The sequence below is a fragment of the Myxocyprinus asiaticus genome, chromosome 38 (assembly GCF_019703515.2).
Source record: "Myxocyprinus asiaticus isolate MX2 ecotype Aquarium Trade chromosome 38, UBuf_Myxa_2, whole genome shotgun sequence".
NCBI classification, from domain to species: Eukaryota; Metazoa; Chordata; class Actinopteri; order Cypriniformes; family Catostomidae; genus Myxocyprinus; species Myxocyprinus asiaticus.
The window spans coordinates 36,872,029-36,886,618 of NC_059381.1; the positions used below are offsets into that span (position 1 = coordinate 36,872,029).

At 35.9% G+C, this 14,590-nt stretch overlaps 1 protein-coding gene across 2 annotated transcripts in view; it reads right to left on the reverse strand.

The window, feature by feature from the left end:
- Positions 1-5,730: 5,730 nt before the first annotated feature.
- LOC127429134 (gamma-aminobutyric acid receptor subunit beta-2-like) overlaps positions 5,731-14,590 on the reverse strand; it is a 208,718-nt gene continuing 199,858 nt past the window's right edge. Inside the window, exons 9-10 of one of the 2 annotated variants that reach the window (XM_051677978.1) lie at positions 9,406-9,546; positions 5,731-6,298 (exon numbers count right to left, since the gene is read on the reverse strand). In XM_051677978.1, the coding sequence (XP_051533938.1) occupies positions 5,951-6,298; positions 9,406-9,546 (489 nt within the window). In that variant the 3' untranslated portion in view covers positions 5,731-5,950. The remainder of the gene's footprint in view (positions 6,299-9,405; positions 9,547-14,590) is intronic. The other variant, XM_051677979.1, reaches the window with a different exon arrangement.

Genomic DNA, 14,590 nt, shown 5'->3' on the forward strand with positions numbered 1-14,590 from the left:
ATTTAGAGTAGACTACTTTTTAATAACTTTTCCAACACTGGTAGTTACAAAGTAAAACAACAAAAGACCAGAAAATATGTTGTAAAGAAATTAAAAGATCATGTTGGGTATTGATTGTAATGAAGACATTATATATATATATATATATATATATTCCTTACACTAGGCAAAATAAAAAGTGCGGTAGAACCAAGTTCAAAGTGGAAACAAGGAATATTTGTTTTTACTAAGGTGAGCAAGTGGCAAGTCAAAGTATTTACATTAATGATTTGTCACCAAACATTTTTTATAACATTGCTTTGTAGTAACCTTTGCATTAACCAGTAAAGTACAAACCAGTAAGTTTCGAAATATTACATTGCACGTTTTTAGAAAGTGTTTCGTATTTACATGAACATCTGGCTCCAATTGGATGTTTAGTACCATAATTCATATTTACAACTAGAAATATTTGTATTTGAAGTATATTAAAATAAGCCCTAATGCCCAAGTTCTCCTCATATCATTCCTTCTAATAATGTACACAACCATGATATCTTCTACAGCTCAGATTATGATGAAGTCAAACAAATTAGATTTAGAAACTTTGATGTTTAAAATATAAAGAGTGTAAAAGAAAACATTTCACATGGATATACAAGAATGATATGAATGCAAATGAATGAATGTAAAGAAATGATATGTATTAAACTTGAAAAATGAGAAATGATTGTGTGACAGCATGACCTTTTTTTTTAAATAAACAAAAAGTGCCTTAATATTGCACATTTTACACTTATTGTTTTCTAACTTACCATCGTTATGAATGTACATTCACTCTAAATATCCTATTTCTCTATATAGCACACACAGGCTGTTAATGAAATCTGTTCACACATCACTGATCACTGAGTGAAGAAGTTGCTACGTATTATCATATTATTTTTAATCTCTTCAAAAAGTACAGCACTATAATTCTGTTGTGAATTTTTCTTACTGTAAGTTTGACAAACCACAAGATTGGGGGTTAATATGAATCGCAAAATATTACTATGAGTGAATGGTACCAGTATAGAACAGCATGCAGTAAAGATGAGAGTTAGGGATGCATTAAATAATAAACATGGCTAATAAATATGTGTTGATTGATTTACTACATGCTTTTAAGTCGATATGTCCTTGGTTATGAATAGTGTATCAAAGTGCATTCAATATTTCGTTTATACTGATCAACAAAGGAGTTGGGAGATAAGAAGATCAAATCATATTAAATCAATGTTAATTATTATTTCTTTGAGCTTCAAACTCGCTGTGCGTTGTTTTAGCCCTGTTATCTTTTGATATTAAAAAAGTGCAGAAGACATTGATTTATTGAGGTATAAAATGTTTGTTGCCAAACTATAAAGTCATTTCAATGAGCATGATGCATACTGTTTTATCTCTTATTAAATGTATGTCTGTTTGATTCAAATGTAATTGCAGACCTTTTTGAAAACTGTTTTACATGCAGCTCCATCATAATTACACATATTTATAAATGAATAATGAATGATGTACCATGACAACTAAACTTCATCATTTCAAGAATTAAATAAGGTTGTGAAACATAAACTAGGACTAAGTGTATCAGTTAAATCTGGACAGTATTGTGCTTTTATATATTTTCAGGCATTGTGAAGCTATACTATATTCATCCTCCCTTCTCACTGGTAGAAAGAATTCATCAGCCCCTCCCCCACGCTTCCTCAATAATACACCTTTTTCAAATCTTTTCATATGTAAACACAGAACTATGCTTCATGAGTTCTCAATGAATCCGAATACATATGGTATTTTTAAACAATCCTATACAAGAGATATTTACAATACATGGTGCAAAGGAATTCTTTTCATTTTGTTTACTCTTTTTCATTGAGGAAGCCTAGAGTTTCCTTAATTGCTGGCTTTTTAAAACAAAATCTGAATATGTAAAATTCATCAAGATGTTAAAAACATGAACAGGATAATGTCAATAATTACAGTACGTACTTCAAATTTAACTCAACCCAAGCACCAAAAATTTAAATAAATTTACAAATAAATAAATACTGAGAATTAAGATTTAGTTGCCCAAGTATGACGTTAAAACATCCAAGTTTGATGTACATTGCACACGCAACTGGCAAGAGCTTTTTTTTTTCCGACAAGGTTAAATCTGATTAAGTGGCTCTTATGTAATTTCTTGAAGACATGTTTTTAAGCTACAGAAAACCACTTTTGAAGAAAAAAAGTTATTATATTTCCCCTCGTATGTGAGGTTCATGGCACTGAATCTTTGAAGGATATTTAAGCATTGTGTTTGAGGCAGTTATTAGCAAGTAAATTATTCATCTTCAAGAGCAATTGTATATTCTTCTTTGTTCCAAGAGTTATTTCTGTGAAACATTTGGTACTTATTATTTTTGTATGGCAGTTCTTGACCGGATTAAGCTGCAATGTAGACAAGACTTTGGCCCAATAGTCAGTTGTCTTGCTATATAAGACTAGTTAATTGATGTATAACATTTATGGGTGTTTTATTATTTGATATAACTAATTACAATGTGTATAATTTATTTATTTTATTTATGCATTTTGGCAGATACTTTTATCCAAAGCAACTTACAGTGCATTCAGGGTATACATTTTATCAGTTTGTGTGTTCCCTAGGACTCAAACCCATGATCTTAGCGTTGCGAGCGCCATGCTCTACCAGTTGAACTGCAGGAACCCTGTATAATGAGTTAAAAGTGTTAGCTTGTGTCAGAAGTACCTTTAACTAACACTTTAATGTTTAAATTTTTTTCATTTGTTTCATTTTTTATTTTATTTTATTTTTATTTTATTTTTTTCATTTAAAAAGAAATAATAATACTTTTTGAGCCTAACAGCCAGCACCCGTCCCCATTCACTTTCATTATATGGACAAAAGTGTCTAGAACACTGCAAAAAAAAAAAAATAAAAATAAATAAATAAATAATAATAATAATAATAATAAAATAAAAATAAAACAAATCTTATTTTTGGGAAAAAATATCCAAAAATCCCTAAAACAAGAAAAATTACTTGGAAAGCAAAATGACATAGATTTCTCTGAAAACAACACAAAATATCTAACAAAATTTTGTGGGGTTTATGCTTGAAACAAGAAAAAAATATTTGCCAATGGGGTAAGAAAACACACTTGTTTTCCCTTTCGAATCAAGTTTTTATTTTCTTGTTATATAAACATTACTAACGTTTTAGATTAATCTGAAAAAAGAAAAAAAAAAATTTTTTTAATTTTGCTTCTCAACAGGGACTAAATGTTTTTCATTTCGGTTCGTTCAGAGAACAACTGTATTTTTTCATTCCGGTTCTGGCGTTCCGCAGCCTCCTTTCCAACTGGTAACCGGTTAGAACAAAATAAAAGAACGGTTAATAACAATCTTTTTTAAATGACATGACTCTGTTCTAAGGGTGGGTGACAGTGTTGCCAGATCTCACAAGAGAAACAAGCGACCAGGGGTGCGTTACCCTTACAATAACGTAACTCACTGCTTAACCACCATAGTACGATCGTTGGAGAAATTAACTAGCAAGTCTCGACTGTTTCACAAAACCGTAGTAAATATGTCACACATCCATCATTTGAACCACACTGGTTCAACAACATAAAGCTGTTGTCAATAACGTTACTCAGGGAGTGGAGTAATAACTTCCGCAAATATTAAATTATAATAGCTCATTTACACATACACCAGAAAGCTGTTTAATGCGAGGAAGCTGCTGAAGACAGGAAATCTGCATGCACTGTGTAGATACATACACTGCAATAGATAGGTTTCCCTCTACATCAAACTTTGGGGTTCCCCCGACGCAATTGAGCACATATGCACATGCACTTATGCGTTAGCATAAACACATAAAAGCACAGCATTCTCTTAACAGCCTTTAAAACCTTAAACGGCTGCATTCGCGTTTACGTGACGTTTCAGAACAGCACTTTTCTGCAAAATAATTTTCTTAAATGCATGTTAACGTGCTCAAAGTGTTGACAGAATGAAAGATATATATATGGAATAAAAGATATAGAAGCCTCAGTGAATTGAAATGATGTCCAAACAGCAAACTAACAAGAAACTATACTTCTAACCACGGGTAAAGAGCTGTAGTTCCATGCTGTTGCGATGCTGTTTGCGGATATTCGCTGGAACTACAGTTTCGGGAAACACCAATTTGTTGAACTATGTTGGTAAAGATGGAACTTGCAACCATAGTTGGCTAGAGATGCTTTTGGGAATTGAACCGCTGATCTGGAAAAACAAGCTCAAAATAAGGGACTTGTCTCACCCAAAATAAGTGAAAATTTAAGCATTTTTTTCCCCCCAGTTGGGGATTTACCAGTTTAGAAATCATAGCAAGCATAGCATACAATATTTGTTTTAATTACAGATCTGCTTCTCAGTCAAAACCAGACAGTTTCAGATCTGTATTAATGCATCATACCTACAAATAATTCAGTGAAGACTTGGAAACAATGGAGAAATTTACTTTTTACCTCAATATTTTCCATTGCATCTGGATTAATCAAGCATGTACTGTATATGTAGTAATTATATATAGTTGCCAAAAAGGTCTTCAGCATGTCACAGCATCCACAATGTGCAATTAGGCAAAGAAATGTGTGATGCAGCGTTTTCCTTCAGGATCAAAGCACATGCTTATCATGTTCTAGTAAAAAAAGAGAAGCCCCATGTTGTGGGCATCAGGAAGTGGTGTAATTCAGAAAATGTACTATGATGAACCCTTTGGTCTTTGGTTTAATGAAAAAAAAAAAATGATCAAAAGGAAATTAACCGGTTATTAACCGGTTACCAGCATTTAAAAATAAAGTTTTCACTCCAGAACAATCGTAAGGGACTTTGTTCTCATTTTTGGTTACATTCTGCAAACATTTTTTTTCGGTTTTCGGTTTTCGTTTTTTGTTCCTTGAACGGTTTTTAGTCCTTCCTTCTCAAGTAAATTTATCTTGTTTTATGATTGTTTAGATATTTTTACTGTCAGCATTTTATCATATGAGGGTGAGTACATGATGACAGAATTCTGCCATCATTTGACTTTTTTCATCCATGAAACAAGATTTATGGATGAAAGGATAGTGATTGTGACTGTCAAGATCCAAAAGCACCGTAAAAGTCGTCCATTTCAATCGTGCGCTATATTTCATTTCTTATCAAGCCATACAATAACATTGTGGGAGGAACCGACCGAAATGTAAGTGTTATTTCACCTCTTTACCCATTGAATATGGCACGTACGTGATAACGTCTTTGTTTACATATGCGTAGCGCAGTGAACACAAGGCACAAACGCCTTGGGCCGTCGAGAGTGCGGTGCTAGGCAAAAGTATAAACAAGGCATAAAGAGAAAAGGCGGACAAAAAAAAAAAAACTTTTTGTGTGTATTTTGTGTGTATAAAAGTGAACTAGATTTGAGAACTGGAGTGGGGATGTGCCCCACACTTTGAGAACCATTGCCAAAGAAATGTCAAGTGCCATTTTGTAAGGGAAGAAACCGAGAGCGAAGTTTTTAGTTGAAATATTTCTTTGTATTAAGACATTGGCATTTCTGTCAGTGAAAAGAATGTTTGCTGCAATAATTGTTTTTATCATTTGGCAACAAAGAAGATATTTTGCATCTTGTTGCAATACAAATCTAACCAAACATTGAACAACACACTCAAACTCACTACTTAACATAAAAATTAGATTTTTGAAAGAGGCACCATTTGTCTTTAACCTCTTTAAACTATCAGTGTCAGCCAGCAATTAAGGTGAATCCAAGGTCAAACATAATTAGTCCTGATATTCATCTGGCAACATAAGTCCCGCTTGTATTGCAAAACCAATCGGCAGGAAACGGAAGAATATACTGACATAAAAATAAGTGGGGTTCCCCGGATGGCACCAGTTAGTTGACATAGTAAAGCCAATAGATTATGTTAAAGAAAGAAAATACGGTGGGGAAGATCATTCTCGACCACTTGTCGATTGAATTCACATCAGCTAAATCAGGGATGGTAATTTTGAGCTGTGAAGCGCGCCGTCGTAGTCGGCTCTTCTTCTGAACAACATGACGTTCCAGCACATTGCGTCCAAAGTTGTGTCTGGCCAGGCCGGCTTTGCGATACTGCAGCGCGGTGCTGTCATAGGCTAGCATGGTTGCTCGGGGGTCGCCCAAAGCCAGGGTTAACTCTGACGCGCCCATGTCGTTCTTGATCTCCAAAGGACTGAGAAGAATGTTTTCATGGGGGTCCATCTAGGAGGTAAATATAGATGAACAGGTTAGTATTAGTAACATGTACAGTATCCATTTTCTTATTCTGACATTAGCTGATGCTAACTGACGTTAGATGGTCGGTTGAGAACATGTGCTACATTGCAAAATAGTGTGTTAAGAGAAATATGGAATCTAGTTACAATGGATACATGAAGTTAAAGGTGAAGGGTGTAATTACGGTAAAAACTACTAGTGGCACAAAACGGAATTTCAGTCTCTTTGTTTGAGCCAAGGTCTGTAATATATGGAGAAAGCTAACCGCAGCATTAGCATTCCCATTGATCTCAATGGCAGTTATTCGGCTGGCGCATAACCCCCTAGAAACAGACAAAATCTGCCATGTTTTCTCATTGGTTCTCATTTCTGAATGCAGAAAACTTTGAACCTGAGCCATACATGCCATGTAACAAATCACTCTGGAGCCACGATTATCCTGAGCTGTGACATCAAAGGCCGAAGACAGGAAAAAATATAGAGTCTTCCAAAAAAAGATATCACTGGTAAAATGATTACCATAATACACTAATAACACAGCTGCAAGTAACAATTATGGGGCTAAGCATACCAACGGCAACAATGGCAATACTATTTGATTGCCATAAATTATCACCAGAGATGGTATAATAAAGGTGGTTTAAAAGCCATAAGTAGAATTAATTGAAACGTGAATAAAACTGCTTATATATTTTGACCAGTAGTTGGTCACCAAATGTATATAGTTTTGTCAGGGCATGGTCACAATGACACATGCAAAGTTTCATGTTAATACATTAAAGCATTGCTGAGATACAGCCTTGGTTCTTCAACAAATTCAATGATGTGTTACATGAGAACAGTTTGGTTTGTTAAAAAGCTTTTAATAATTTTTTGCCAGCATGGTCTGAAGAAGATCGGACCCAAATTTGGGGAAGATCCGGTTAACACAGTAGGTTTCATGTCTAGGCCATTTGGTTTAAAGTAAGCGGAAACTTTGAACTGTTGGTGGTGCTAGAGGATTTGAGATGGAGTCTTTTTTGACACAAAAAAGACACATTTTTTATTGTATTAATTCAGATTGTCCTCTGTCAGTGTGCCAGATTTCAAAACTTTCCTCCAAATGGTTCTTTTCCATTGATTTCCATTGCGGAAGAGGAAGAAGCATTGCAATGTATACAGTATGTTGCTTGCAAAAATTGTTACTTTTGATTGGCCGTCAATGGAGAAAGCTGCTCTTAGGCAGCAGAATAATGCAATTACAGCATCTACCTGCAGGGGATAACTGATCCATGCTAACCAGCCAAACCTTGAAGCAATTCCGTTCAGTCCCACTAATCACAAATAAAAATTATTCATAGCCGTTCATACTTAACATTTAAACAAGCATTTTTGTATGTCTGGAAAGATGCTGAAACGTACAATATGGACGCTTTGACAGCATCTAAAACATATACATTTTTACGTATTTACAGCTTTAGAAACAAAATATTTACGAATGCTTTATATTGTAAATACAATATAATAATACAATATTAATTCAATATTCATGGACACAATATTAATTAAATATTCATGGCCTCAATAAGGATTCATAAACATTTGTACATCTCTAAAGTTGTTCATTTGTAAATGATTTATGCTTTAGATGTTGTCAATACGTCAGTATTGCACGTTTCACTGTCTATGCTAACGTAATCAAATGTACGTGCGCTAGAACCAAACATTACGTAAGAGTACGTACAAATACTCATGTAATCACATTACACACTTCACCTTTAAAGATATATAACTTTCTTTTTTTAGCATTCTTTGTACATTGTTTTATTAGACAATAACAAATTGATTTCTAAAGGTCACCTTGGCTACTTTTTGGTTTGTTAAAATACTAACAGAATCTGTCAGCAATTTATTTATTTTTATTTTTTTTATTTTTTTTTATTGACATAACATAAACATGCACTTACCTGTTGCTTTTCTCAGATTTTGTCTGTTTGGCATTTACAATGCAATATTTTACACAGATGAGACAAACCAACGAAGTGCCAGTTACACAGTCTTATGGAAATTAGTTGGTAGAGATGGAGATGTAAAGTGAAGTATGGCATGGTGGTACACAGCTCTATGGAAGACATTTTCAACTATAGTTTTTCTATTTTAAGCCAAATAATAGAGCATCATGTTGAATCATTAAGCAATGTGTTGAATTTTTTTTATTTTTTTTTTTAATTATTATTATTATTATTCTCCATTCAGTTCCACCATTGGATACTTGAAATAGTATTTAGTCATTTTAATAAAAAGCAGCTGTAATAGTATAGTAACTTTGTAAACATTTACTGTATTTTTTGTTAGTGGTTTTGAGGGAAAAGAGAAGTGACCATGGTAATGAAGAGAAAAAAATAAAGGTTGTGCTCTTAAAGGAAATATTCTGCCAAAAATGAATATTTGCTCACCATTTACTCACCCTAATGTTATTCCAAAACCATATGACTTTCTTTCTTCCATGGAACAAAAAAGTCGATATTTTCAAGAGTATCTTGGCTGCTCTTTTCCATATAATCAAAGCGGATGGGGGCTGGGGCTGTCAAGCTCCCAGATGACATGCAATGCACTATAAACTTGTTCATACTATATGTGTGCTATGTTGCCCTACAAAGACAAAACACAGTAGCTATGCTAACACTTAAACTGAGAAAAACAACTTTGCTTGATTTTAGTGAAGATTTGTGGTTACTGCCATTTTTACACTATTTTTTTCCTCTGAATCTGAGAATAGATTGATACAAATATGTCTGTTACAAGACAGATCATAGTCTAGGATACCTGATTTCAGTCATAACTAAATTCTGATGAAATGTATAGTAACTGCATTTTCCTTTGCACATATCCAGGTTTTCTAAAATTACAGTATGCAATAGTTTTGTGAGTTAAAATACGTCTTTTGAAGTGCAACAAATGTGTTGTAGAAGAAAGTCAGTCAAACAGGTTTAAAACAACATGAGAGTGAGTCATTTTTGGATGAACCTATTCCTTTAAGAAGAGTAAACAAGGTTTTCTGGGTCTCAAATTAATTTGACGCATTGTCAACTCTATGAACTTTTTTCCAGTACCTTATTTTTTGAATCGCCTAGTCCTAATGCTGCATCGTCCACAAAGATTGGTTCCCACATGGAGTCATGCACGTCAATATCCCTCTGTTTCATTCTGGCATATAGAGTATCGTCTCTCTCAACTACATTTCCCATCAACCACTGAAAACATACAAAAATCAGCACTGTCAAAGCAGTCACTTTTCAAAAGAGGTGGTGACATATACTGCCTTTACTTCTGAAGGCAGGTTTTCCATATTGGGTTTGATTAAGAGTGTGAGGCAATGCTGGATCATGCCTCAAAGAAAACCACGTCCCTCAATCCAAACTAAAGTAGAGGGTCTTCCTTCAATAAGTTCTCCAATGACATCTGAACATCAGCAAAACGTTCTAAAACCCTCAAATAACAAATTCAAAGACCAAAAATCTTGCCCATTTCTCTAAGTTTTGTTATCGCTCAATCTCTGCTATGATTAAATATAAGCACCTAAAATGATCACTACTAAGTAGTTATAAGCAATATTTTACATGTGCCTAAAATACTGCCATTGTAGATTTTAATAATTTAGATCAGTGGTTCCCAAACTTTTTCACTCAAGCCCCCCTTTACTACTCCAAACAGATATTGTTTTCCTTTTACCAGACTCTTAATGATTTGGGTATCATTTCGATTATAGGAGTATCTGACGCCAAACCAGGCCAGTTTGTTTCCTAATCTCAAACATCATCAGAACAGGAAATGTATTAAAATAGTACATGAGTTTGTTAATAATTTATAATGGTCCAGATTTTTATTCTACATTGTACATGCTCTTTTGTTTACCATTGTTCTTTCATTTCTTTTGGTTCTTTAATTGTATAACAGTTGCATTTGTAATGCCATAATCACAAGAAAGACCACGGATGGCTCCTCATTAAAATGGTTAGTTAGGTAGTTAGTCTTTCTTAAAAAAATAAACGGTTTATTTGTTAACAATAATAATAACACATTTAACACCACTTTTTAAATACAACTTCCACAGTTGTAATGAAAAATTATGTTACAGATTACAGTAATAAATGTTAGTAAGGGTGTTGTTGATGTGTAGATGTGAAAAGAGAGTGGTGATGGTGTAGTGGGCTAAAGCACAGAACTGGTAAGCAGAAGGTTGCTGGTTCAATCCCCACAGCCACCACCATTGTGTCCATGAGCAAGGCACTTAACTCCAGGTTGCTCCAGGGGGATTGTCCCTGTAATAAGTGCACTGTAAATCGCTTTGGATAAAAGCATCTGCCAAATGCATAAATGTAAAAAGTCTTGTAATTAATGCTGGTGAAAAGCAGATGTTTTCCCTTTATCTTGTCAGAGCTGTTCAGTATGTCAGTGCTTTAGCCGTTTGAAATGGTTGAATTGCTCCATAGCACTTTAAAATAGAAAATTCTCATGAAGAATTCAAATGGGTCGCATAAGTTTTGTCGTCTGCACCACGATATTGAGAGAAGCCCAGTTTAATGAGACAGTCGTGTGATCCGCTCTGCGCTATCCTGTTACCGGAGCTCACATATCGAGGGAAGCCTGGTTGACGTGCGTTGCGCGTGCACCTGCGTGCTCCATAGATACAGTAGGATAGAGCAGAGCACGTCTAGCATGCGATTCTTGATGGATTGCAAAACATTCACGCAAAACCAGTCTTTAAGCACCCCGCACTCATCTATGTTCCGGATGAGAAGCATATTTAACGCTTATAAAATGGCAAAAGCAAGATGACGGCCGCCGAAAAAGTTTCAATGCAGGAAAAACCCCGTTCTCACAAAAGCAGGGGATTTAACAGTGGATTTAATACTTTAAAATGTACAACAAGAAAACAAACTGCCGTGGCAGCCATCTCTCTTCACTGAGAGTCATGGTCCTCTACAGACTCCACAGTCCAACTGAAATATAGGCTATCAATCAATTGCACAATTGACAGTCAATTGGACTGGAAGCATGCTTCAAAAGTTTACACTTAATAATAATAATAATAATAATATAACTATTTTAATTATTTATTTATTTTTTTGGACTTCTCCAATCCCACCATCTCCCTGCACCTCCCCTGCAGTGCCCTCACACTTTGGGAACCACTGATTTAGATTATTACTGTTGCTTAAAGACCCCATGATTCAAAATGGAATTTTTGTGGCTTTTAGTTCATGTCTATTAGCCTTGAGGTTATCAATATGCTAGTGTGCTCTTAAAAGGTGACCAAATAGACTTTTGGCAGATGTATACATTTAAACTATACAGTCTTTCTGGGTAAACTTATTTTTTTCAAGCTGTGATGTAACTAAACGTTAATGGCTAGGTTAACACCACAAGTAATTATTTAGAGACATTTTAGAGATACTATATAGTTATTTTGAGTTAGTATCTCATTATTATGAGGTAATTTCTTATTATTTACATTATCATTTAGTCAGTTAGCAGATGCTTTTTTCCAAAGCGAGCCAAAACATTATGACCACATACAGGTGAAGTGAACATGAACGTCGGAACTGGACCTTGGAGCAGTGGAAGAAGGTCGCCTGGTCCGATGAGTCCTGTTTTCTTTTACATCACATGGACGGCCGCGTACGTGTGCACCATTTACCTGGGGAAGTGATGGTGCCACGATGCACTGCGGGAAGATGACAAGCTGGTGGAGGGAGTGTGATGCTCTGGGCAATGTTCTGCTGGGAAGCCCTGGGTCTGGCCATTCATGTGGATACAAATTTGACACATGCCACCTACCTAAACATCGCTGCAGACCAGGTACACCCCTTCATGCCAATGGTATTCCCTGATGGCAGTGGCCTCATTCAGCAGGATAATGCACCCTGCCACACCGCATACATTGTTCAGGAATGGTTTGAGGAATATAATGAAGAGTTCAAGGTGTTGCCCTGGCCTCCAAATTCCCCAGATCTCAATCCGAATCTGTGGGATGTGCTAGACGAACAAGTCTGATCCACGGCGGCTCCACCTCGCAACTTACTGGACTTGAAGGATCTGCTGCCAATTTCTTGGTGCCAGACACCACAGGACACCTTCAGGGGTCTTATAGAGTACATGCCTCGGTGGGTCGGTGCTAATTTGGCAGCATGCGGAGGACCAACAGGATATTAGGCAGGTGGTCATAATGTTTTGGCTCATCAGTGTACAAATGAGGGACATAGCAAGCAATTTGCCATACAAAAGTCAACAATATCTGCAGTACTGCACTGCCAAGTTCACAAAGTGGCTGGAGCAGTAGTATAGAAGCTAGCATAGAAGAAAGAGACAGACAAGTTTTTTTTTAAGTGCATTTAGTGATGATTGGTCTAAGTGCTCCCAGAACGGTTTTTTAGCTGGTTCATGAATGTTAAGATGGTTTCAGCTGATCATGTGGAGATTGAAAGCTCATTCTACCACAGGGTAACAGAGAAAGTGAATGGTCATTGAATAGACTTTGTGCCTCTATGCGATGGGACCACCGGGTGCCGCTCATTCATTAACTGCAGAGAGAGTGTTGGACCTGGAGGAGTGAATTGAAGAGGGTGATGTTCCACAGGCTGTCCTGAAGGCCAGAGTCAAAGCCTTGAATTTGGTGCGTGCAGCATCAGGTAACCAGTGGAGTGAGATCAAGAGTGGGGTGATGTGAGCCCTCTTTGGCTGATTGAAGACCAGGCAAGCTGCTGCATTATGGACCATTTGCAGTGGCTTATTTGTGCTAGCTGGAAGGCCGGCCAACATGGCATTGCAGTAGTCCAATCCTGAAATGACCAGAGCTTGGACCAGGAGCTGTGTAGCATATTCAGACAAGACAGGTCTGATTTTCCTGATGTTGCAAAGCTTCAAGACAGGGCGGTTCATGAGATGTGGGCAGTGAAATTAAGCTGGTCATCTACCACCACTCCCAGGTACCGATATGTCCTTGTTGGCATTAGTGTAGTTGAAGGCAGAGCAGAGGTAGGAAAAACCATGTGCCTTAATTTTTCATCTAAGTGATGTAGTGTAGATCTAGATGAGGAGGGGTCCAAGCCCTAATCTCTGAGGAACACCAGTGGGCAGCTGGTGTGACTTGGACACTCCTCCTCTCCAGGTGACCTTGAAGGATCTGTCTGTGAGGTATGACTCAAACCATCCAAGCAAAGATATTGTGATGCCCAGGTCAGAGAGAGTGGACAGGAGAATCTGGTGGTTCACTGTGTCAAAAGCAGCAGACAAGTCAAGGAGGATGAGGACAGATGATTTGGAGTTAGGTCTCACCAGTCGTAGGGTTTCAGCTGCTGACAAGAGGGCAGTCTTGTATTTCAAAACACTCATTTTGAGATACTTTCTTATTATTTTGAGATTATATCTAATTATCTTGAGATATCTCATTATTTCAAGATACTTTCAAATTTTTCGAAATACTATCTTGTTATTTTGAGATAATATCTCAGATGTTTTAATCAACCTATACAATTCTGAAATACTAACTCACTAATTTATTTTCCAAGGTACTATCTAAATTTTCTGTCTCCGAATAATAACTTGTGCACTGGATTTGTTTGGCAGAAACGGGCTAAGAAATATGTTAACACAGGAATGATAATTGCATTTGTCAATACATATCATGGGGTCTTTAAAAGTGTTACAGTTGTTTGTGAATTTTTAGAAACATATATATATATATATATATATAAATCAAATAATAAGTTTTTTTAATGCTTAAAAGCACAAAACCACCATAACTCAACAAATTGTATTCTGCTCTCCATTGAATAAATAAGCAAAAGGCTGATTGACAGCAAATATTAAAATCAGAGCGCTTTGCACTTTATGATGTACTTCCACCCCCAAACAAAACCCACACCTTATGTCTCCAACAGCCAAATCAACCTCCAAACACAGAAATACATCCACCCACACACATTGCAGTCAGAAATGTTTGACTATGTAGAAGGAAAAACACTGCTTCCATTCTCAAATAAATGCACACTCTAAATGTATGGATTTCATAGGGCTCTCTTATTTTAGTTACCGTACAATCAAGTCAGACATTGAAATTGCAGTGAAGATATGAAAACAGACTGGACAAAACAATCAAAACAACCATTGAAAAAACATTTATATATTTACTTCATGTACAAAATGTTCTGAGTGATTGTCAGTTCAATTTGGTAATTAAACAACACTTTTATACAACAAAAACAATATAGTTGTATCATTTAATTTTTATAACTG